The following is a 26073-nucleotide window of genomic DNA, read 5'->3' as shown; positions in this document are numbered from 1 at the left end:
GCTTAAAGGGCCAGCCTTAAAGGGCCAGCTTAAAAGGCCAGCCTTAGAGGGCCAGCCTTAGAGGGCCAGCCTTAGAGGGCCAGCCTTAAAGTGCTAGCCTTAAAGGGCCAGCCTTAGAGGGCCAGCCTTAGAGGGCCAGCCTTAGAGGGCCAGCCTTAGAGGGCCAGCTTAAAGGGCCAGCTTAACGGGCCAGCCTTAGAGGGCCAGCCTTAGAGGGCCAGCTTAAAGGGCCAGCTTAACGGGCCAGCCTTAGAGGGCCAGCCTTAGAGGGCCAGCTTAAAGGGCCAGCTTAACGGGCCAGCCTTAGAGGGCCAACCTTAGAGGGTCAGCTTACAGGGCCAGCCTTGGAGGGCCAGCTTTAGAGGGCCGGCTGAAAGGGCCAGCCTTAATGGGCCAGCCTTAATGGGCCAGCCTTAATGGGCCAGCCTTAGAGGGCCAGCCTTAAAGGGTTAGCCTTAAAGGGCCAGCCTTAAAGGGCCAGTCTTAGAGGGCCAGCCTTACAGGGCCAGCTTAATGGGCCAGCTTAAAGGGCCAGCTTTAGAGGGCCAGCCTTAGAGGGCCAGCCTTAAAGGGCCAGCCTTAGAGGGCCAGCCTTAGAAGGCCTTCGAGGGCCAGCCGGCTTAAAGGGTTAGCTTAAAGTGCCAGCCTTAAAGGGCCAGCCTTAAAGGGCCAGCTTAAAGGGCCAGCTTAAAGGGCCAGCCTTAAAGGGCCAGCTTAAAGGGCCAGCCTTAGAGGGCCAGCCTTAGAGGGCCAGCCTTAGAGGGCCAGCCTTAAAGTGCTAGCCTTAAAGGGCCAGCCTTAGAGGGCCAGCCTTAGAGGGCCAGCCTTAGAGGGCCAGCTTAAAGGGCCAGCTTAACGGGCCAGCCTTAGAGGGCCAGCCTTAGAGGGCCAGCTTAAAGGGCCAGCTTAACGGGCCAGCCTTAGAGGGCCAGCCTTAGAGGGCCAGCCTTAGAGGGCCATCCTTAGAGGGCCATCCTTAAAGGGCCATCCTTAAAGTGCCAGCCTTAAAGGGCCAGCCTTAGAGGGCCAGCCTTAGAGGGCCAGCCTTAGATGGCCAGCCTTAGAGGGCCAGCCTTAGAGGGCCAGCCTTAAAGGGCCAGCCTTAGAGGGCAGCCTTAAAGGGTCAGCTTAAAGGGCCATCTTAGAGGGCCAGCCTTAAAGGGTCAGCTTAAAGGGCCAGCCTTAAAGGGACAGTATACCCCCCCCTGCTCCCACTTTAGTGTCAATTGTTGTTTTGTGGATTTAGCTTCGCTCGCTCTGAGCTTCTTGAGGCAGACATGGCTGACAGTCTACGGAGAGAAGCAACGAGGGACCAAATTCAATGAAGCACTTCAGACTGTCCTAAGGTTAACACAATCAACCTTCTTTATTACCGATCTATCAGAAAGGTTTGCATTTGAATTTAGTTGAAATATGAACTTTTGATATTTTTATAAACCTGAACACCAGCAACGTATTTATAAATATCCCAATAAAACGTTGTTTTCCCTTCTGCAGCATCTACCTGAGGAATATTGACGATGTTTTAAAGGCAGTGGAGGAAATCGCCAATGAAGGCTTCCCTCAGATTATCAATGCATCCAAAGATGAGAGTTCTGCCGCTTGGCCGACCCTGAGCAGGTAAACCCATCATCATCATCATCATCATCATCATCATCATTGTTGTGTCTCTCATGGATTCTGTCTCATATTCTGTCATCCTTCCTTTTCCTAAAGGCAGACCTTCCTGGTATTCTATGGTAGTCCTGATGACCGAGCTGGAAAAATCAATCCGAAGGATTCCATCGGGCCAAAGCAGCGACAGCAGTGAGGTCTGCCACTAGGTGTCACCCTAAACAAACTAACCAGAGATGCTCCGTGTCGGCCGTGCCGCTTATACAGTGATCCCTCATCCCGTCATGGCGGTTCATTGGTTCCACACCCAACCGTGACAAACCGTGATGAGGAAGTTCCCCAATATTTACACACGGGATACTTTCACAGTTTAAGCATAGAAAACCTGTTTTATCGCATTATTAGAGCCCTCCAGATATGAAATAGCACCCCTATAGTTACTTTTACATATCTATTACCTAATATAGTAGATATTATGAGAGAAAATAAGACATCAATCGCCTTTTAAAGGTCATTTTATCGCATTATTAGAGCCCTCCAAATATGAAATAGCACCCCTATAGTTACTTTTACATATCTATTACCTAATATAGTAGATATTATAAGAGAAAATAAGACATTAATGACCTTTTAAAGGTCATTTTATCGCATTATTAGAGCCCTCCAGATATGAAATAGCACCCCTATAGTTACTTTTACATATCAATTACCTATTATAGTAGATATTATAAGAGAAAATAAGACATCAATGACCTTTTAAAAGTCATTTTATCGCATTATTAGAGCCCTCCAGATACAAAATAGCACCCCTATAGTTACTTTTACATATCTATTACCTAATATAGTAGATATAAGAGAAAATAAGACATTAATGACCTTTTAAAGGTCATTTTATCGCATTATTAGAGCCCTCCAGATATTAAATAGCACCCCTATAGTTACTTTTACATATCAATTACCTATTATAGTAGATATTATAAGAGAAAATAAGACACCAATGACCTTTTAAAGGTCATTTTTATTGCATTATTAGAGCCCTCCAGATATGAAATAGCACCCCTATAGTTACTTTTACATAACTATTACCTAATGTAGTAGATATTATCAGAGAAAATAAGACATTAATGACCTTTTAAAGGTCATTTTATCGCATTATTAGAGCCCTCCAGATATGAAATAGCACCCCTATAGTTACTTTTACATATCAATTACCTATTATAGTAGATATTATAAGAGAAAATAAGACATCAATGACCTTTTAAAAGTCATTTTATCGCATTATTAGAGCCCTCCAGATACAAAATAGCACCCCTATAGTTACTTTTACATATCTATTACCTAATGTAGTAGATATTATAAGAGAAAATAAGACATTAATGACCTTTTAAAGGTCATTTTATGGCATTATTAGAGCCCTCCAGATATGAAATAGCACCCCTATAGTTACTTTTAGATATCAATTACCTATTATAGTAGATATTATAAGAGAAAATAAGACATCAATGACCTTTTAAAGGTCATTTTATCGCATTATTAGAGCCCTCCAGATACAAAATAGCACCCCTATAGTTACTTTTTCATATCTATTACCTAATATAGTAGATGTTGTAAGAGAAAATAAGACATCAATGACCCTTTAAAGATCATTTTATCGCATTATTAGAGCCCTCCAGATATGAAATAGCACCCCTATAGTTACTTTTACATATCTATTACCTAATATAGTAGATATAAGAGAAAATAAGACATTAATGACCTTTTAAAGGTCATTTTATCGCATTATTAGAGCCCTCCAGATATTAAATAGCACCCCTATAGTTACTTTTACATATCAATTACCTATTATAGTAGATATTATAAGAGAAAATAAGACATCAATGACCTTTTAAAGGTCATTTTATTGCATTATTAGAGCCCTCCAGATATGAAATAGCACCCCTATAGTTACTTTTACATAACTATTACCTAATGTAGTAGATATTATCAGAGAAAATAAGACACTAATGACCTTTTAAAGGTCATTTTATCGCATTATTAGAGCCCTCCAGATACAAAATAGCACCCCTATAGTTACTTTTACATATCTATTACCTAATATAGTAGATATTATAAGAAAATAAGACAATGACCTTTTAAAGGTCATTTTATTGCACTATTAGAGCCCTCCAGATATGAAATAGCACCCCTACGTTCCGTGTGTGTCCTCCCATCTTCAGGCTCAGACGGAGAAGCTGCTGACATGGAACCTGGCAGTGCGGGACTTTCACATCCTGGTCAACCTCGTCAAGGTGTCTTCATCCGTTGGCTCTTCCCACGTCCCTTTTTATGACTTTTATTGCACTTTATCGTCTCAACTGAAGCTCACTCTGCCGTGCAGGTGTTTGATTCCAGGCCTGTGGTCAACGTGTGCCTTAAGGTGCCTTTTCCTCTGCACGCCGAGGTGTGTTTGTACTTTGAACCCAATCACACCTTCTTTATCTTTATGGCTTCAAGTATGGACGCCTTTTCCTGGAGACTTTCCTGAAGTTGGGGATGCCGCTCCTGGACCTGAGCTTTAAAAGACACAAGGTGAGGCACCGTGAAAGACACCGTGAAAGACCCCACAGCCGTGGGGTGCATCCAGCACAGCATGAAGCATCCCTGACGCAACCACCATGCTGCGTTTCTCCTCTCAGGAGGACGTCCAGAACCTGTTGAAGACCTTCCAGCTCAGCACCCGCCAGCTCCACCACATGTGTGGACACTCCAAGGTTGCTGCCCATTTCACACAAACACACACTCCCTTTAGTCTGCAGCAGATCATTTTCTCTTTATATGTCTATTTTAGGTAATGGGACTGTGAGGGTGACTATAGGGGTGTTATTCCATGTCTACAGGGCTCTAATAATGTTAAAAAGCGTATTTAGAAGGCTGTAAACAGGTTTTTTATGTCTTATTTTCTCTTATTATGTCTACTATATTGGGTAACAGGACGGTAAAGGTGACTATAGGGGTGTTATTTCATGTCTACAGGGCTCTAATAATGTTAAAAAGCGTATTTAGAAGGCTGTAAACAGGTTTTCTCTGTCTTATTTTCTGTTATTATGTCTACTATATTGGGTAACAGGACGGTAAAGGTGACTATAGGGGTGTTATTTCATGTCTACAGGGCTCTAATAATGCGAAAAAAGCGTATTTAGAAGGCTGTAAACAGGTTTTTTATGTCTTATTCTCTCTTTTTATGTCTACTTTATTGGGTAACAGGACGGTAAAGGTGACTATAGGGGTGTTATTTCATGTCTACAGGGCTCTAATAATGCGAAAAAAGCGTATTTAGAAGGCTGTAAACAGGTTTTTAATATCTTATTCTCTCTTTTTATGTCTATTTTGGGGAATAGGACTGTAAAGGTGACTATAGGGGTGTTATTTCATGTCTACAGGGCTCTAATAATGCTAAAAAGCGTATTTAGAAGGCTGTAAACAGGTTTTTTTATGTCTTATTCTCTCTTTTTATATCTACTTCATTGGGTAACAGGACGGTAAGGTGACTATAGGGGTGTTATTTCATGTCTACAGGGCTCTAATAATGCTAAAAAAAAAGCATATTTAGAAGGCTGTAAACAGGTTTTTAATATCTTATTCTCTCTTTTTATGTCTATTTGGGGAATAGGACTGTAAAGGTGACTATAGGGGTGTTATTTCATGTCTACAGGGCTCTACTGATGTTAAAAAGCGTATTTAGAAGGCTGTAAACAGGTTTTTTATGTCTTATTTTCTCTTATTATGTCTACTATATTGGGTAACAGGACGGTAAAGGTGACTATAGGGGTGTTATTTCATGTCTACAGGGCTCTAATAATGCGAAAAAAGCGTATTTAGAAGGCTGTAAACAGGTTTTTTATGTCTTATTCTCTCTTTTTATATCTACTTTATTGGGTAACAGGACAGTAAGGTGACTATAGGGGTGTTATTTCATGTCTACAGGGCTCTAATAATACTAAAAAAGCATATTTAGAAGGCTGTAAACAGGTTTTTAATATCTTATTCTCTCTTTTTATGTCTATTTTGGGGGATAGGACTCTAAAGGTGACTATAGGGGTGTTATTTCATGTCTACAGGGCTCTAATAATGCTAAAAAGCGTATTTAGAAGGCTGTAAACAGGTTTTTTTATGTCTTATTCTCTCTTTTTATGTCTACTTTATTGGGTAACAGGATGGTAAGGGTGACTATAGGGTTGTTAATTAATGTCTACAGAGCTCTAATAATGCGAAAAAAGCGTATTTAGAAGGCTGTAAACAGGTTTTTTATGTCTTATTTTCTCTTTTTATGTCTATTTTAGGTAATAGGACTGTAAGGGTGACTATAGGGGTGTTATTTCATGTCTACCGGGCTCTAATAATGTTAAAAATCGTATTTAGAAGGCTGTAAACAGGTTTTCTATGTCTTATTTTCTCTTTTTATGTCAACTATATTGGGTAATAGGACTGTAAGGCTGACTATAGGGGTGTTATTTCATGAATACAGGGCTCTAATAATGCTAAGAAAGCGTATTTAGAAGGCTGTAAACATGTTTTCTATGTCTTATTCTCGCTTTTTATGTCTATGTTGGGGAATAGGACTGTAAGGGTGACTATAGGGGTGTTATTTCATGTTTACCGAGCGGCTTTGTCATGGATGGCTCAGATTCACCAGGATACCAGCTTGACCAACCACGTGCCGGCCGTGAAGAAGAGCCTGGAGCTGTTTGTGTACAGGGTGAAGGCCATGCTCACCCTCCACAACTGCCAGGGCGCCTTTTGGATGGGCAACCTCAAGAACCGCAACCTGAAGGTATTCACCTGGGACGTGTGTGACAAGAATAATCCTCCAGACGTGCGTACGGTCTGCTGTGTAAGGATCATGGATCTGCTGTGTAAGGATCATGGATCTCTGCAGGGTGAGGAGATTCTTTCTCAAAGGTCACAAGAAAGTGAGGAGGACGATGAGGAACGGGAGGAAGACGAGCAGCCGCCTCCACAGGACCAATCAGAGGAGGAGGTAATGGACACTTTTTAGACATCTTGGTGTGGTAGTCATCCAGCTACCGAGGCTACCAGGAAGTTAGTCGGACCTGAGAAAAATTGCATCATGAAAAAAATAGCTGGAATTTTACACCAATAAAGTCAAAATATTGAGAGAAAAATGTCCTCTTCTAAAGAGATGAAAATATGCAATTTTATAAAAATAAAACTCGTAATATTATGAAGAATAATAAGATGATTGTAAGATGACGGTAAAGGTGACTATAGGGGTGTTATTTCATGTCTACAGAGCTCTAATAATGTTAAAAATCGTATTTAGAAGGCTGTAAACAGGTTTTTAATATCTTATTCTCTCTTTTTATGTCTATTTTGGGGAATAGGACTGTAAAGGTGACTATAGGGGTGTTATTTCATGTCTACAGGGCTCTAATAATGTTAAAAAGCTTATTTAGAAGGCTGTAAACAGGTTTTTTATGTCTTATTTTCTCTTATTATGTCTACTATATTGGGTAACAGGACGGTAAAGGTGACTATAGGGGTGTTATTTCATGTCTACAGGGCTCTAATAATGTTAAAAATCGTATTTAGAAGGCTGTAAACAGGTTTTCTCTGTCTTATTTTCTGTTATTATGTCTACTATATTGGGTAACAGGACGGTAAAGGTGACTATAGGGGTGTTATTTCATGTCTACAGAGCTCTAATAATGTTAAAAATCGTATTTAGAAGGCTGTAAACAGGTTTTTAATATCTTATTCTCTCTTTTTATGTCTATTTTGGGGAATAGGACTGTAAAGGTGACTATAGGGGTGTTATTTCATGTCTACAGGGCTCTAATAATGTTAAAAAGCGTATTTAGAAGGCTGTAAACAGGTTTTTTATGTCTTATTTTCTCTTATTATGTCTACTATATTGGGTAACAGGACGGTAAAGGTGACTATAGGGGTGTTATTTCATGTCTACAGGGCTCTAATAATGTTAAAAATCGTATTTAGAAGGCTGTAAACAGGTTTTCTCTGTCTTATTTTCTGTTATTATGTCTACTATATTGGGTAACAGGACGGTAAAGGTGACTATAGGGCTGTTATTTCATGTCTACAGGGCTCTAATAATGTTAAAAAGCGTATTTAGAAGGCTGTAAACAGGTTTTTTATGTCTTATTTTCTTTTATTATGTCTACTATATTGGGTAACAGGACGGTAAAGGTGACTATAGGGGTGTTATTTCATGTCTACAGGGCTCTAATAATGCGAAAAAAGCGCACAAGCTGAGCGACTTAACATTCCAGGCCTCGTAGCTGAACGGGGTCGTGGAAACGGAAAAAAACACTCATCCTCGGCAAGCGGAATACACCAGTGGAAAAGTGAGCGTGACACAGAGCAAGCAACGTGGGGGGGGGGGGCTTAAAAGTTTGGCAGGAGGGAAGACGGACGAATAACAGCCGCCCGCCGCTGCAAGCGAAACAGGGCGACGTGCCTGATGAGACCCACACCCGGTCCTTCTCGTTGAAGGAGATTTGCCTTCACGGTGCGTTATGCAAACGGCTTCATAACGGCAGTTGTGTTTCCCCCTCAGGGTCGAGACGGCGACCGCGATGGCGAGACGAAAAGGAAGTTTGGCAGCGAGGGGAATGACCTGCAGGAGGACACGGGTGACTCTGATGATTCTTAGGGTGTGCTTCCACAATTCTGGAATTCTGCTTTTATGCTTGAGTCCAATCCCAAATACTCTCACCTTATAAAGTTTCTTTATTGACATGTTTGCTACCAGAATATTGACGTGTTTTCTCATTTGAATGAATCTCCACATGGACTGTATACTGAAAAAAAAAACACAATACTGATGTACTAGTGCAGTAATAAATGGAAACATCTTTATTTTGAAAATTACATTTTAATATTATTTTTTAAGTGTGAACGCGATTAGAACGCTATGAGGGAATTACGATTCCCTTAACATTAAAAATAGCTCAGAAAAACAATAATTAAAAAAAAAAAACACTCCAATAAGGTGGGATGACCACCTCACTTACCTGATGATGCAGGTGAGCGACTCAAACGCTCCTTTTTTCTCCTGCCTCCTTCCCCAGAGCTCAATTGTAAACAAACATTCACTTTAACAAGCTAGGTATATTAAATACTCCACAATCTGGGAAAAAAAAATCCCCATCAAGTTTACAAAATACCATATCAAACCATATGAAAAGCCAGCATCATGGCAGTTGAAAAGTGCAAAACCTTTGCCGGAGACCTCCATGGCGTCACACCGGCTGCTCGGCGTGTGTGCCCGAATGCAATGCACCTTCCTGGGCCGCAGCAGGTGGCTCCCTCCCCTTGTATTCTGGGTCTCCTGACCTCCGTATCACGGCACCCCAGATGCTCGGAGCTTGTGGCCAGATACAGTGCACCTTGCTGGGCCACTCCAGGTGGCATCCCCTCCCTCTATACTCTGGTTCTCCTGATAGTCGTGATGTAGTAGTAATGTCATGGTATTTGATTAGGACAAACCAACAGGTACACTTGGTCAAAGTGTACCTGTATCTACACCTCCAGGTGTGCACAAACTACACTTACATCATTTTTTTTTAATTTATCTCTATTTATCAGTTCCCTTCTGATTATTTCAAATTTTTGTGTGTTTTGTTGTGTTTAAATATATTGTACACACTCCCAAAACCTATTAGTTTTGCTTTTCTGTATTTACTTTTCACTACAGTATTTTTGCTTAAACCATTGTAGGCAACAAAAGGGTCACATAAAGGTAAGATTGTGGAAAATTAATCTGTTGTGTTGGAACAATTACAGTATAAATATCCAATTTTAATTTTAAAAGTATTGGTATGATAGCAATACCGAATCTACATTGACTTGTAGTAACCCCGCCCACCTACATATGACAGATGCCGTTTCATAGACGTGGACTGAACCATTATATACAACCACGGTGCATCTTATGGTAAATTTGTAACCCGAACGCGACCAAATAAAATATATATGAGCATCGAGGCTCGTTAAAGATTGACGTATATTGTTAGAAATTAACTACGTTAATTCAATTGGATTACCATGCGTATTTATGACGTCGTTGAAGGAAATCTGTGTCCCGACACCCCTTGACGTTGAATCGGAATGGTTTAACCAGGAAGCTGATCCAACTATTGGTAAGCGTAAACAAACTTGTCATTTCTCGGCTCCTGTACGGCAACTGCGACCAGTCGCCAAACGCAACACTTTTCTCCCCGAACCGCTCGTTCTTTTAACCGTCGTATGAACCCGGAAGAGGACGTCTAAAGTCGGACAGATTTCTCAAAAAGCCAAGAAAAACCATGTCTGATTCCATTCTGCTTCTCCTCATCGTCGTCCTCCTGGTGTGTTTGCTGGTGACACTGGTGGGCTTCCTGGTGTATTCCGGCCTGCTGGCGGAGGTGGTGATAAAGACCGGGCCGCCTCCGGTTCCAAATGTCACCATTGCTTACAAGTTCAAAGAGGGACCGTACAACGAGAGCGGGGCGGCTTTCGCCGAGCCTTGCAGCATCGGACCCAAGCAGAGAACCATCACTATCTACTACGATGACCCCAAGCAGGTAAGGAAAAACACGCAGGCGCACACAACTTCTCACGATAACACGAACCACAAACTGCTAGCCATGCTATTGTTTACAGTGCACTGGGTGTCAAACTCAAGGCCCGTGGACCAGATTTGGTCCCTCCATATCGTTTCATGTGGTGTGTTTACAGACCGAATACTTTGTTAATCCCTTTGGGATTCCCTCAGGGATATTGACATTGTTTTTGACAGACAGACAGAAAAAAATATATAATTTATGGTGTGTGTGTGTGTGTGTGACAAAAGAATTCAAAATGTAATATATATATATATATATTATGTTAAAAAGTCTGCAGTTTAATTTTAAGTGTATTTTATTTTTTTTTATGTATATACTTTTTAAAGTAAATTATATTATATGTACATAAACAGTATGTACATATATATTTTTTTAATTATATTCAATAAAAGGAAATAAAAAATATAAAATACTCTTGTTTTATAAAAAAATATGTTATTTTTCAAAAACATTTTAAATATATTATTTGTTGTATTTATTTTGTCATCATCATTACTATTTCTTAAACATGAAACATTAAAAAATATTTAAAAAAAATACCAAATACCAAATCATAACAATCAAATGTGTAGCAATAATAATGAGGCGGACATACATTCATTTCCTTTCACAGTTTGACGCCCCTGCACGAGGGAGTGGGTAGGTCAATCCAAATATGAATCATGTAGACACCAAGTGTGGATATGATAATTGTGTGGAATATTTGTGTGTTTTGTTCATTTGGATGTTGGATTGCTGTAATCAAATTGGCCACTAGGTGTCAGTAATTGTTTGGTGCATGTTTACTGTAACACTGTGTGTTTTCCTAGCTGCTCTATATTATCTTTACAATATTTCTCTTTACAGATTCAAACACACCATGCAGAAAAAAACAAAATGTCTTGTCCTGGAGTGGTGAGTTCATATATATTTTATTTATTTTATAAAATAATTTGAGACATATTTTTAAAGCAGGAAAATTAAATAGAATTTCATTAAATAGAATAATAAACAATAATGTAATAATTTTTACAGCAGGAAAATTAAATAGAATTTAACAATATAAAAATATATAATCACATAAAATAAAATAATAAAATACATTGAAATATAATAAAATTAAATTAAAAAAAATAATTCAATTTATCACAGGAATCACAGGTATGATGAGGAAGATCTTTATAGCAGTAAAAATGTAGTTTTTAATGTAATTTAACTTAATTTAGTTTTAATTTTGATATTATTATTTTAATTTAATTTGTCTTTATTTATTTTTATTTTATTTTAATTGATGAAACACAATTAAATAAAAAATACCAAATAATAAAATTAATTAAATTAATATCGATTAAAATTAAATACAATAAAATGGAATAATTCAATTTAATTTATCGCAGGAATCTCAGGTATGATGGGGCAGACTTTGTAAGTAAATAAAATAATATAAATACAATTAAATATATACATATATACTATTAAAGAAAAATATAAAAATATATAATAAAATAAAAATCTAATAATTCAATGAATTAATTAATTTCAGGTACGAAAAGGCAGACTTATAGCTGGAAATTAAATAAAATGTAATACAATTAAAATACATATTAATAAAATCTTATAATATGAAATGTAATGAAGGTTCTAATAATTCTATTCAATTTAGCATAGGAATCTGGGGTCTCATGATATAGATACATATTTTTATGAAAACTAGCTTATGATGAAATGGAATGAATTCTACCATTTGTTGTTTTAGCTCCTGATATTTACATTATTTTGTCTCCTGGCGGCCGTTGGGAAATCCTTATCGCTGGTTCAATTTCGCCATTGGAGCTGTCTTGTGAATTATCAATGAGCCCCGGCCCGGATGTGACGTCACGCACGTACGGAGCCGCCGCTGTTTAATTATGTTGAGACATTTGCATTGTTTATGTTGATTGTCGTGTTGTGTTCTGTATAGTATTGCACTGAGCTGTTATTTTCCTTCACATTATTATTATTACACGACAACGACGCTCGGACACCGTTGCAGATGACAAGCACGTTGATACATGATAAACACGTCCTTAGATGGACGTTTTTTGGCGTTATTTAGCCACATTATGCTGTGCGTCTCAACACAGGGGACACACCGCCCCCTTCTGGCGGACTGAGGAACGTTTCCACATTAACACATATTGAATATATTTTTAACAACGGTAATAGTTTCCTTACATTAATTTCATATAATTTTAGCTTTCTTTTTGCATCAATGAGACAAATAATAATTACATCATAGAATATATAATTACATAATACATATAATATAAATATAATATATAATATAAAATAATTTACATCAACAAAATATAATGAAGGCTGCACGGCGGATGAGTGGTTAGCCTGCAGACCTGAAACACACTTATACATCAAGTAAATTAAATTAAAATAGTTTTTTTCGTTTCTCTTTGTACTTTTTGCATGAATGAGACAAACAGAAAATCAAATTAAATATCATTCATTCATTCATTTTCTACCGCTTATCCTCACGAGGGTCACATGGGTGCTGGAGCCTATCCCAGCTGTCTTCAGGCGAGAGGTAGGGTTCACCCTGGACTGGTGGCCAGCCAATCACAGGGCACATCAAATATAATAGAACAAATAATCATAATGAACTAAAAATAGAATTACATTATATTGCATTAATTGTATTAATTTAATTTTTTCCCTGTTCTTTAACAAATAACACATGTATTTATAAAATAAGATGAAATTAAATAAAATTAAATATAAAATATATGGCATGAATCCCATTCACGGAGCATGGGATTATTAATAAAAGACAAAATCATTTGCCAATTGTATTAATTGTATTCATGTTCTTTAACAAATAACACATGCATTTATAATATAAAATAAGATGAAATAAAATTAAATCAAATTAAATAAGATGAAATAAAATTAAATAAAATTAAATAAGATGAAATAAAATTAAATAAAATTAAATAAAATATATGGCATGAATCCCATTCATGGAGCATGGGATTATAAATAAAAAACTAAATCAATTGCCAATTGTATTCATTTAAATTTCTGTTTTTCCCTGTTCTTTAACAAATAACGCATGTATTTATAATATGAAATAAGATGAAATAAAATTAAATAAAATTAAATATAAAATATATGGCATGAATCCCATTCACGGAGCATGGGATTATTAATAAAAGACAAAATCATTTGCCAATTGTATTCATTTAAATTTCTGTTTTTCCCTGTTCTTTAACAAATAACACATGTGTGAGGGATTTATATATATATATATATATATATTTATAATATAAAATAAGATGAAATAAAATTTAATAAAATTTAATAAAATTTAATAAAATTTAATAAAATTTAATAAAATTTAATAAAATTTAATAAAATTTAATGGCATGAATCCCATTCACAGAGCATGGGATTATTAATAAAAGACAAAATCATTTGCCAATTGTATTTCCAGTCCAGGGTGTACCCCACCTCTCGCCTAAAGACAGCTGGGATAGGCTCCAGCATACTTGCGACCCTTGTGAGAATAAGCAGTAGAAAACAGATGGATGATTTGATTGATTTGTTATTCTAATTATTTATTTATTCTAATTATTAACGGACGCTAAGCATATCATGCAGTCAGGAGTCAAGCACCCCCCCCCCCCTCCCCCCCCAAACAATAAGCAGTTGAATGCTTTCTTCCCACACGGTTCACCTTTTGCACATTTCAGTATTTTCCGGCACATGCGAGGTGTGAGCGCTTTAACGTGACCGGTTTGGGCCAGCTGTTGTTAGCGGTGTGGGGTTTAGCGCCGCGTCCTTTTTTATTCCAGCTCTTTCCCAGCACCTGTTGCCATGGAAACCGTTGTATTTGTGGCCGCCAGCGACGGGTGCGAGGGATCCGCTATTTTTGGCCCGAGTCAACCACGGGGGCGCGCACGCCGCTCACGTGCGGACACCGACGCAACACGCAAAACACGTGCTTGCGGTTTGTCGTACGTGTTCTTCCTCGTCAGTACCTGGTGTGTGCGAGTGACAGGAAGAAAAGCTCTGGCTTGCTTGGGGGAAAAGGATCATGAAGTGCTTCACTTTTTTATTGGTATAATCATCATATACAGCCCATTTTTGACCCACTTATGGAAGGTTGGGGTAGTAACACAAAACCAAAAAATTCTTAAAATGTATAAAAGATAAGTTAAAAATGTGAACGGCATGATATCAAAAACATGTTTTTTGAGGAATACCTGGAATATGAAATGATAACAAATTTTCATTACGAAGATATTTCAAGAAAACAACCTGACCGGGTCATTTTTGACCCACTTATGGAAGGTTGGGGTAGTAACACAAAAACTACAATTTCTTAAAATGTATAAAACACAAGTTAAAAAAGTGAACGGCATGATATCAAAAACATGTTTTTTGAGGAATACCTGGAATATGAAATGATAAAAAAAATTTCATTATGAAGATATTTCAAGAAAACAACCTGACCGGGTCATTTTTGACCCACTTATGGAAGGTTGGGGTAGTAACACAAAACCAAAAAATTCTTAAAATGTATAAAAGATAAGTTAAAAATGTGAACGGCATGATATCAAAAACATGTTTTTTGAGGAATACCTACAATATGAAATGATAAAAAAAAATTCATTAAGAAGATATTTCAAGAAAACAACCTGACCGGGTCATTTTTGACCCACTTATGGAAGGTTGGGGTAGTAACACAAAAACTAAAATTTCTTAAAATGTATAAAAGGTAAGTTAAAAATGTGAATGGCATGATATCAAAAATATGATTTTTGAGGAATACCTGGAATATGAAATGATAAAACGTTTTCATTATGAAGATATTTCAAGAAAACAACCTGACCGGGTCATTTTTGACCCACTTATGGAAGGTTGGGGTAGTAACACAAAAACTAAAATATCTTAAAATGTATAAAAGATAAGTTAAAAATGTGAATGGCATGATATCAAAAACATGTTTTTTAGGAATATCTGGAATATGAAATGATACAAATTTTTTCATTACGAAGATATTTCAAGAAAACAACCTGACCGGGTCATTTTTGACCCACTTATGGAAGGTTGGGGTAGTAACACAAAAACTACAATTTCTTAAAATGTATAAAAGATAAGTTAAAAATGTGAATGGCATGATATCAAAAACATGTTTTTTGAGGAATACCTGGAATATGAAATGATAAAAAATTTCAAGAAAACAACCTGACCGGGTCATTTTTGACCCACTTATGGAAGGTTGGGGTAGTAACACAAAAACTAAAATTTCTTAAAATATTCAGGGGAACATCGGAGTAACGGCGGCCGGTGACGTGCCGATGTTGCGGTGGGCATCCCTCATGACCGAGGGCCCTGGTCTGTGTGGTTCTTCAAGAGGACAACGCTGAAGTTCACAATGCTGGCTTGACCGAGGACTTCTTCAGGGAGAAGAACAACTCTTTTGGACCATCCCGCATCTTCCCTTGATTGACATCCCATAAAAATGTCCATCAGTTCTAGACAGTTGATGCCCTTGGTGAAGCCATCTTCACCACTTGGAAACACTGGCATCAAGCATCCTCAAAGCCATCTTTGAAGTGATGAACAAGAACGGACTGTGGATGTAAGGTAAGAAAAACCACTCTGAGGTCTTGATTTGATCCAGTGTCAATCCGGTGTTGAATCAGATCCATCAGTCAGTTTTGCTTAAAAGACGTGCGACGTGTGCTTGTCATTAAATGCAAATGCTCGCTTAACCTCACAAATGCAAATTGCGTGGGGGTGGGGGGAGGGGGGTGGATGCGAGGGGGCAAGCAATTTGGTAGGAGTCGTCTTATCCATAATTATATGGACAGGATATGAAAAGGATCACCGTGGCAACAGGAGCCTCTGTTTGAGGAGCTTGGACGGTGGAGGCTGGAAGGCCGGCCTTATCTTCACGTCTCCTCACCTGCGCTACAAATCTTTAACGCTGGAGGCCATGGAACCGCTTTACCATACCGTACCATACCGTACCATACCATACCATACCATACCATACCATACCATATTAACTATTTTTCTATACGAATACAATACAAACTAATATCAATATTAGTCAATCACAACACAACTGAACACAAAATAGTTTTTTCCCATGCTGAGTAAAATTCATGCCATGACCTGATATTTCGATACTATGGGACTGTTATTTAAAAAAAAAAAAAAAACAGTCAGTAAGCATATTTTTGTATAACGATTTTTCTATATTATTAGCATATTAGCTCTTAAACTCGCCCGAAAAAGGGTCGGCAAATCCAAAATGTGACAAAAAGTGAGACCTCTCACATTGACTTATGATACTGGTTTTAAATTCTAAATGTTTATAAGTAACAAAATACTATAAAGGATTATTATTAAAGATTTGCCTGAATGCACCTTTCCTTCATGAAATGTACAAATGAAAATACCTAAAACATAAGGTAATAGTCATAAAACATTTCATCCATATTGCAAATTTACTGTCATTTCATTTCTCTTTTAAAACACATTAAAATACATAGAAATTCATTATTATATTACAGTAAATACTATTTAATATTTAATATATTTAATATTTAGCCACTGGAGCTAGGGTCTGGGTGAGACTGGGCCGCGTCAGGTTTTCCAAAAAAAACAAAACGCATTTATTAAAAACAAAATATTGTTTTTTTTTTTAAAACTTCGCTTTGGTTCCAATTTTCTACAAGAAAAGCTCTGATAAAACATTCCACTGTTCTCAAATATCTTAATTTTTATTTTTCTACACAAAATAAGATGAAAAATAATCAAACAAATCAAGAATAAATCAGTAATAAGTAAATATAATAATAATAATAAAACAGCAAATAATAAAAAGTTAAGAAAGCACATATAGTTGGTGGGTAGACAAATGATTTTTTTCATATTAAAATGAACAAAGCATTATTAGAGCCCTGTAGACATGACAAAACACGACTATAGTCACATTTATACTCTTTTTATTTACAACATATTGCGCAACTGCAGGGTCTCGAGACACATGCTAACTCGCAAACTAGAGAGCTAGCCACCTAAACGGTAGCCTTCAAGTTATTTCTTTTCAACTTAAATAGCCAAAAACTTACCACTTCCACACGGATAGGGAGGATAACTATTAACAGTTATTTAACCTTTAACATGAACATGAATCAAACGTAATCATTTTTTCTGGGTACATGATACCATACAGCATCCATATCAAACTTGCGCGGGTCGCACTAACATTAAACTTTCATATCGAGGCGGGGGCCTCAAACTAGTGTCCTGCGGGCCACATTTGGCCCGCGGGCCGCGCGTTTGAGACCCCTGGTTTGGAAGAAATACATTTGAGGTTAACTAGCTAGCTCGTAAGCTAGCGGCCATATGCGGGATAACAGTTGCGCAATTAATAATAGAGTAAAGGTGACTATAGGGGTGTTATTTCATGTCTACACGGCTCTAATAATTGAATTAGTTTGATACCATGATACCATACAGCATCCATATCAAACTTGCGCGGGCCGCACTAACATTAAACTTTCATATCAAGGCGGGGGCCTCAAACTAGTGTCCTGCGGGCCACATTTGGCCCGCGGGCTGCGTGTTTGAGACCCCTGCTCTAACTATTTCCACAGTTTTTGACTGTTTTTGACTCCCGGATAAGCAGAGGAAAATGAATGTATGAACGCACCGATGCACCGTTCTCCGATGCTAAGAGGGCTGTATGGATGTATTTGGATGTATTTTCCCCCTTTTCCTTTCACTTCTTACTTACTCCGGAATGCTGATACTATGTGGGAACCCATACAGGTAAGATTTGATGACTTTGAGTGCTAATGTGCATCATTGTGGTAGTTCCATGCTAAATGCTAAAAACCGCTAGCAAAACGCACTGGTTAGTTGTGCCACTATTATGCCAAGGTAGCACTGGATATGACAATAAAAACAATACCTGCACTCCTCCAGTCTGTGGCAGGCCATGGAATCCGTGATCAGTCAAACACAGCCACAGTAGATACAAATAACTTTAGTCTTGCTACAAGAGCCATTTGTATGAGGTTATGTTTTTTTTTGACATCATATGCAAATTACATAATACATAGTCGCAAGGGTCCACGAGGGTACATGGGAGTTTGTCCAACTGGTCTATATGTGCTAAAGCAGGGGTCTCAAACACGCGGCCCGCGGGCCAAATGTGGCCCGCAGGACACTAGTTTGAGGCCCCCGCCTTGATATGAAAGTTTAATGTTTGTGCGGCCCGCGCAAGTTTGATATGGATGCTGTATGGTATCATGTACCCAGAAAAAATGATTACGTTTGATTCATGTTCATGTTAAAGGTTAAATAACTGTTAATAGTTATCCTCCCTATCCGTGTGGAAGTGGTAAGTTTTTGGCTATTTAAGTTTCAAGGAAATAACTTGAAGGCTATTGTTTAGGTCGCTAGCTCTCTAGTTTGCGAGTTAGCATGTGTCTCAAGACCCTGCAGTTGCGCAATATGTTGTAAATAAAAAGAGTATAAATGTGACTATAGTCGTGTTTTGTCATGTCTACAGGGCTCTAATAATGCTTTGTTCATTTTAATATGAAAAAAATCATTTGTCTACCCACCAACTATATGTGCTTTCTTAACTTTTTATTATTATTATTATATTTATTTATTACTGATTTATTCTTGATTTGTTTGATTATTTTTCATCTTATTTTGTGTAGAAAAATAAAAATTAAGATATTTGAGAACAGTGGAATGTTTTATCAGAGCTTTTCTTGTAGAAAATCGGAACCAAAGCAAAGTTTATTAATTTTTCTGTTTTTAATAAATGCGTTTTTTTTGGGGTTTTTTTTTTGGAAAAACTGATGCGGCCCAGTCTCACCCAGACCCTAGCTCCAGTGGCCCCCAAGTAAATTGAGACCCAGCAATTTCCAATGAACGTTGACCTATGCCAAGGCCTCCCTTTGTCGGCCACCCCTGCAATGAATAATAATAATAATAATAATAATAATAATAATGTAATAATAATAGTAATATTTAACATTTTCAATAGACAGAAAAATAATGTTTTTTTAAGCTTTTCTTAAAGTTGTATAATAAGTACATTGTTGTTACTGTACTCAGCAGGGGACACTAGGACCACACGGAGACAACAAAGCGATGGTCCTCCCTTCTTCCTGCCTCCTTTTCCATCTCTGCAGCCTGTGAGCGGAAGGAGGAGGAGAGAAGTGACGGGAGAGGGGAGGAGGGGGGGATGAGAGAGGAGAGGTGAGTGGGCTGCCTTCGAACACACAAACCGTCTCTCTGTATCACGTACACACTCATCTCCATCAGCATCTTTTCTACGGAACCACGCCACAGCTGGAGTCGTTCAGGATGCACAAAGCAGAGCCTGGGCCGGGAAGCCCTTCGACGGCGCCCGTGATGCTACGTGATGCTACATGATGCTACATGACGCTACGGGACTGCTTCGCATCGCCGGTGGGAGATGCACCACAATTTCATCCTCCACCCAAACCCGAAGCAGCAGCAAATATTCTTATTCAGGTACATCATGATCTATGTCTCCCCCCCCATATTATTATATGAATATATTGTACTATCACAGAAATGTTTGACACAGTGGGTGTTATGTATTAATAATGATTTAACATACACATAATGAGTGGGTGGCAAGACATGACTAAAGCAGGCAGGAGGCTAAAACTGAAATGGGGCATTTGGACATAATGTATAGCACACATCCTTTAGCCTTAATTCCTGCTCTTATCAACATAAACAGGCCTTTTCTTCACTTCTACTACTACATCTTTATGTGTGTTTATCCGCAGACATTAGCGCATTCAATCCAAAGTCCAATATATAGAATATTACCATATCAGTACTGTGTATACCGTATAAAATTAGGAATAAGTCAACAATGTTTGTAGATAATAGTAGTGTACAACTGCTATGCATCACACACACCGAGACTTGTTTATACACTTTTACTATGCCGACTTGTGTCGATCAAAACAAAGTCCCGCTTTATGCTAAAGCAGGGGTCTCAAACACGCGGCCCGCGGGCCAAATGTGGCCCGCGCAAGTTTGATATGGATGCTGTATGGTATCATGTACCCAGAAAAAATTATTACGTTTGATTCATGTTAAAGGTTAAATAACTGTTAATAGTTATCCTCCCTATCCGTGTGGAAGTGGTAAGTTTTTGGCTATTTAAGTTGAAAGGAAATAACTTGAAGGCTACCGTTTAGGTCGCTAGCTCTCTAGTTTGCGAGTTAGCATGTGTCTCAAGACCAGGGGTCTCAAACACACGGCCCCCGCCTTGATATGAAAGTTTAATGTTAGTGCGGCGGCCCGCGCAAGTTTGATACGGATGCTGTATGGTATCATGTACCCAGAAAAAATGATTACGTTTGATTCATGTTCATGTTAAAGGTTAAATAACTGTTAATAGTTATCCTCCCTATCCGTGTGGAAGTGGTAAGTTTTTGGCTATTTAAGTTTAAAGGAAATAACTCGAAGGCTACCGTTTAGGTCGCTAGCTCTCTAGTTTGTGAGTTAGCATGTGTCACAAGACCCTGCAGTTGCGCAATATGTTGTAAATAAAGAGTATAAATGTGACTATCGGAGGGGGGGGGGGGGTCACAAAGAGAGGGGTCTCAAACACACGGCCCCCGCCTTGATATGAAAGTTTAATGTTAGTGCGGCGGCCCGCGCAAGTTTGATATGGATGCTGTATGGTATCATGTACCCAGAAAAAATGATTACGTTTGATTCATGTTCATGTTAAAGGTTAAATAACTGTTAATAGTTATCCTCCCTATCCGTGTGGAAGTGGTAAGTTTTTGGCTATTTAAGTTGAAAGGAAATAACTCGAAGGCTACCGTTTAGGTCGCTTGCTCTCTAGTTTGCGAGTTAGAATGTGTCTGAAGACCAGGGGTCTCCAACACACGGCCACCGCCTTGATATGAAAGTTTAATGTTAGTGCGGCCCACGCAAGTTTGATACGGATGCTGTATGGTATCATGTACCCAGAAAAAATTATTACGTTTGATTCATGTTCATGTTAAAGGTTAAATAACTGTTAATAGTTATCCTCCCTATGCGTGTGGAAGTGGTACGTTTTTGGCTTTTTAAGTTGAAAGGAAATAACTTGAAGGCTACCATTTAGGTCGCTAGCTCTCTAGTTTGCGAGTTAGCATGTGTCTCAAGACCAGGGGTCTCAAACACACAGCTCGCGGGCCAAATGTGGCCCGCAGGACACTAGTTTGAGGCCCCCGCCTTGATATGAAAGTTTAATGTGAGAAAGTGTCTCCATTCTAATTATTTTTATTCATAAAATCATAATTATAATTTTTGTAAATTTTATAAATGTTATATAATTTAATTTATGAAATTATATTATTACAAATTAAATGATAAATTTTATAATTTATGTAATTTTATTAATGCATAATTGTAGAAATTAATTCAATTAAATTCATTTGTAAAATGAATACACTATCAGTCAGTTTGGAGACACTTTACCATGTTATTGGATGAGAAAGTGTCTCCACTCTTAATAATTTTTATTCATAAAATCATAATTATAATTTTTGTAAATTTTATAAATAGTATATAATTTAATTTATGAAATTATATTATTATAAATTAAATGATAAATTATATAATTTATGTAATTTTATTAATGTATAATTGTATACATTTATTCAATTAAATTCATTCATAAAATATGTGATAATACAGGTATACACTATGAGTCAAAAGTTTGGAGACACTTTATCATGTTATTGGATGAGAAAGTGTCTCCGCTCTAATTATTTTTATTCATAAAATCATTTTTTATTTTCAAATCAATTTTTGTAAATTTTATAAATGTTATATAATTTAATTTATTAAATTAAATTATTATAAATGAAATGATAAATTATATAATTTAAGTAATTTATTAATGTATAATTGTATAAATTAATTCAATTAATTTATTAATTCATAAAATGAATACACTATCAGTCAAAAGTTTTGAGACACTTTACCATGTTATTGGATGAGAAAGTGTCTCCAAACTTTTGTCTGGTATTACACAGGCCACAATATTGACTTTATGTCTTTATGGCTTCACTTTTTTTTTTTTTGAAAAATGTTGGGATTTCGCACTTTCTTTGGTGGCCATTGAACGCACCATTTGTTGTGTGCAAAAGCGGCTGAAGCGCAAGTCTCGACGGTCAGTCCAGCCTCAAAACTTGAAGCGAGGTTCATTATTCATCCATTTTATGTTTTATGATGTATTATGATTTTACTTGTGCTGTCATTCATCAGGGACGGTGGCATCGGACGGCAGACATGAGGACATCGTTTAAAAACCTCCCGACCCTCAGGCCACCTCCGTAACCGCAGGGCAGCCTCTGACCTCATTTCCACGCCGCTGTCCTCCAGTCGTACTTCCTGGCAGTGAAGGATGGGTGATGGGCCGGTGACGGATCCTGCCTGCCCGCCTCATCGCACCCTCCAATGGAGCCCGCGTGGAACTCCTCCCACCCGCTTCCGCCGCTCCCGTTCAACGCGTCTACCTCGGCCGTGGCTGAGGCTTGGCCTCCGTCGCAGTGGCTAGCCCTCGCGGCGATGCTGCTCATGGATCTACTGGCCGTGGTGGGCAACGTGGCCATCATGGCGGTCATCGCTAAGGTCCCGCAGCTCCACAAGTTTGCCTTCGTCTTCCACCTCTGCTTGGTGGACCTTCTGGCGGCCTTGGTGCTGATGCCCCTGGGTATGCTCTCCAGCAGGACCTTCTTAGGAGAGGCGCTGTGTCGGAGTTACCTCTTCCTCAGCGTGTGCCTGGTCAGCGCCGCCATTCTCTCCATTTCGGTCATCAACGTGGAGCGCTACTATTACATCATACACCCCATGCGATACGAGGTGAAGATGACCGTGGGCTTGGTTGCGTCGGTTCTGGTCGGAATATGGGTCAAAGCTTTGGCGATGTCCGCTTTGCCGCTGCTAGCTTGGCTACTGCAAGGTGCAAGAGCTCCTCTTTTGGGGGGGGGTAACGGAGGAAACGGGGCGGTTCCATCTCCTGCGGGAGCTCAGGGTCACCGGCGTTGCTCGTTGCACTGGACAGGAAGCGGCTCCAACCGTTTGGCGTTCATGGTCCTCTTCACGCTACTGTACTTCCTGTGTCCTCTTCTGGTTATTTTTATCGTGTACTGCAACATGTTCAAAGTGGCGCGCGTCGCCGCCATGCACCGCGGGCCTCTACCCACTTGGACGGAGACGCCTCGCCGCCAGCGATCAGAGTCGCTCAGCAGTCGTTCCACGATGGTTACCAGTTCCGGTTCCGGCACCGGAAGAGAGACGCCGCAGCGGCCTTTTGGAGGCGGGAAAGCGGCGGCGGTGTTGGCTGCTGTCGGCGGTCAGTTCCTGTGCTGCTGGCTGCCATACTTCTCGTTCCATTTGTACTCCGCTCTGGCCGCAAGCCCGCCTGCCGCGCTGGCGTCTCTGGAGGAGGCGGTCACCTGGATGGGATACTTCTGCTTCACGTCCAACCCTTTCTTCTACGGATGTCTCAACAGACAGATCCGGGAAGAGCTGGGAAAACATCTGCCTTGTTTGTTCCGCGGAGCCGCATTGGAAGTGGAGGACAGGCTTCCCAGTCGGGAAGGCTCCATCGAGGAGAATTTTCTCCAGTTTCTTCAGGGCACCGGTTGCAACCTGGAACCTCAGAACTCGCACAGCACCTCCAGTCCGAAAGGGGAAGCATGCCGGCTCCTCACTCAGTCCCAGGCGCCGGAGGCGGCACAGCCTCTGCCTGTTGATTTCCGCATTCCGGGACAAATCGCCGAGGAGACCTACGACTTTATTGAGACGGATCCGGCAAAAAATAACCACACACGTACTGACGCATAAGTCGTTTTTTTTTTTTTTTTTTAACGAATGTTTGACATCTTTAAAATCCCATCAGGGTGACGACCTCATACATCCATATTATGACCGCATGCACGATTTAATGAGATCCAATAAGATAGGGGTTGTCCAAAGTGCGGCCCACAAGCCCTTCCTGTCAACCGTGTATTAAATTAGCTATAAAATACACTAAAAACAATAAGTCAGGGGTCTCAAACTCAATTTACTTGGGGGCCACTGGAGCTAGGGTCTGGGTGAGACTGGGCCGCATCAGGTTTTCCAAAAAAAAAAAAAAAACGCATTTATTAAAAACATAAAAATTAATAATTTTTAGAGCATTATTAGAGCCCTGTAGACATGACAAAGCACGACTATAGTCACATTTATACTCTTTTTATTTACAACATATTGCACAACTGCAGGGTCTTGAGACACATGCTAACTCGCAAACTAGAGAGCTAGCCACCTAAACGGTAGCCTTCAAGTTATTTCCTTTCAACTTAAATAGCCAAAAACTTACCACTTCCACACGGATAGGGAGGATAACTATTAACAGTTATTTAACCTTTAACATGAACATGAATCAAACGTAATCATTTTTTCTGGGTACATGATACCATACAGCATCCATATCAAACTAACATTAAACTTTCATATCAAAGCGGGGGGCCTCAAACTAGTGTCCTGCGGGCCACATTTGGCCCGCGGGCCGCGTGTTTATCGATCGATTTTAATTTCCAAAAATGGTAAAATGAACCTCAAAAGAATCATATTCATAAATTGAATGTTCTTTTGTTAGCTGGCTATTACTGAGAGCTATAGAACATATCTCTTAAAGGACCAGGGTTCGACTCCACCCTCGGCCATCTCTGTGTGGAGTTTGCATGTTTTCTCCGGGTACTCCGGTTTCCTCCCACATTCCAAAAACATGCTAGGTTAATTAGCGACTCCAAATTGTCCATAGGTATGAATGTGAGTGTGAATGGTTGTTTGTCTATATGTGCCCTGTGATTGGCTGGCCACCAGTCCAGGGTGTACCCCGCCTCTCGCCCAAAGACAACTGGGATAGGCTCCAGCACCCCCTGCAACCCTCATGAGGATAAGTGGTAGAAAATGAATGAATAAATGAGTTCTCCTATTTTGTGTGGAAGTGGTAACTTTTTGGTTTCTTATTTTATCTTTCCCCACCCTCTGCCATCTTTGTGGAGTTTGCATGTTCTCCCCGTGCATGCGTGGGTTTTCTCCGGGTACTCCGGTTTCCTCCCACATTCCAAAAACATGCTAGGTAATTAGCGACTCCAAATTGTCCATAGGTATGAATGTGAGTGTGAATGGTTGTTTGTCTATATGTGCCCTGTGATTGGCTGGCCACCAGTCCAGGGTGTAACCCGCCTCTCGCCTGAAGACAGCTGGGATAGGCTCCAGCACCCCTGCGACCCTCGTGAGAATAAGCGGTAGAAAATGAATGAATGATTCGGTTGAGCTGGTTTCAGAATTACACCTTTTGAGTGTTAAGTTGGTGTGTGATGAGTTTAGTGTTCTTTGTAAGAATACTAACACATTCCAAAAACATGCTAGGTTAATTAGCGACTCCAAATTGTCCATAGGTATGACTGTGAGTGTGAATGGTTGTTTGTCTATATGTGCCCTGTGATTGGCTGGCCACCAGTCCAGGGTGTACCCCGCCTCTCGCCCCAAGACAGCTGGGGTAGGCTCCAGCACCCCTCGCCCGCGACCCTCGTGAGGATAAGCGGTAGAACATGCAAACTCCACACAGAGATGGCCGAGGGTGGAATTGAACCCCGGTCTCCTAGCTGTGAGGTCTGCGTGCTAACCACTCGACCACCGTGCAACCCTGAGAAACATTATGTTTGGCAATTCTGACTTGTATTGGATCTCATTATCGGGGTGCATGTGTGCCCAGCATCGAGGC

The 26073-nt window shown here is 39.4% G+C and overlaps 2 protein-coding genes across 6 annotated transcripts; both read left to right on the top strand.

Annotated features, from left to right (window-relative positions):
• Positions 1-1245: 1245 nt before the first annotated feature.
• LOC131106361 (Fanconi anemia group D2 protein-like) lies at positions 1246-8423 on the top strand. The gene is made up of 10 exons (XM_058055330.1): positions 1246-1346; positions 1498-1620; positions 1717-1811; positions 3831-3902; positions 3992-4030; positions 4108-4182; positions 4290-4364; positions 6278-6424; positions 6530-6631; positions 8189-8423. The coding sequence occupies exons 3-10, from the start codon at positions 1737-1739 to the stop codon at positions 8282-8284; spliced, it is 681 nt and encodes a 226-aa protein (XP_057911313.1). The 5' UTR covers positions 1246-1346; positions 1498-1620; positions 1717-1736; the 3' UTR covers positions 8285-8423.
• A 1264-nt stretch (positions 8424-9687) lies between these two features.
• On the top strand, positions 9688-25313 carry LOC131105839 (G-protein coupled receptor 61-like). 5 transcript variants are annotated; one of them, XM_058054245.1, is made up of 7 exons: positions 9688-10196; positions 11085-11132; positions 12051-12100; positions 15536-15860; positions 19365-19508; positions 19575-19787; positions 22560-25313. In XM_058054245.1, exon 7 carries the CDS (start codon positions 22752-22754, stop codon positions 24141-24143), a length of 1392 nt encoding a protein of 463 aa, XP_057910228.1. In that variant the 5' UTR covers positions 9688-10196; positions 11085-11132; positions 12051-12100; positions 15536-15860; positions 19365-19508; positions 19575-19787; positions 22560-22751; the 3' UTR covers positions 24144-25313. The 5 variants fall into 5 exon arrangements, with proteins under 5 accessions (XP_057910228.1, XP_057910227.1, XP_057910229.1 ...); XM_058054244.1 differs by having other exon boundaries at positions 11974-12100; XM_058054246.1 differs by lacking the exon at positions 12051-12100 and having other exon boundaries at positions 19368-19508.
• Positions 25314-26073: the final 760 nt, after the last annotated feature.

The sequence above is a fragment of the Doryrhamphus excisus genome, chromosome 18, assembly GCF_030265055.1.
Source record: "Doryrhamphus excisus isolate RoL2022-K1 chromosome 18, RoL_Dexc_1.0, whole genome shotgun sequence".
In the NCBI taxonomy this organism is placed as follows: domain Eukaryota; kingdom Metazoa; phylum Chordata; class Actinopteri; order Syngnathiformes; family Syngnathidae; genus Doryrhamphus; species Doryrhamphus excisus.
This window is presented reverse-complemented; position numbering and strand designations above follow the sequence as displayed.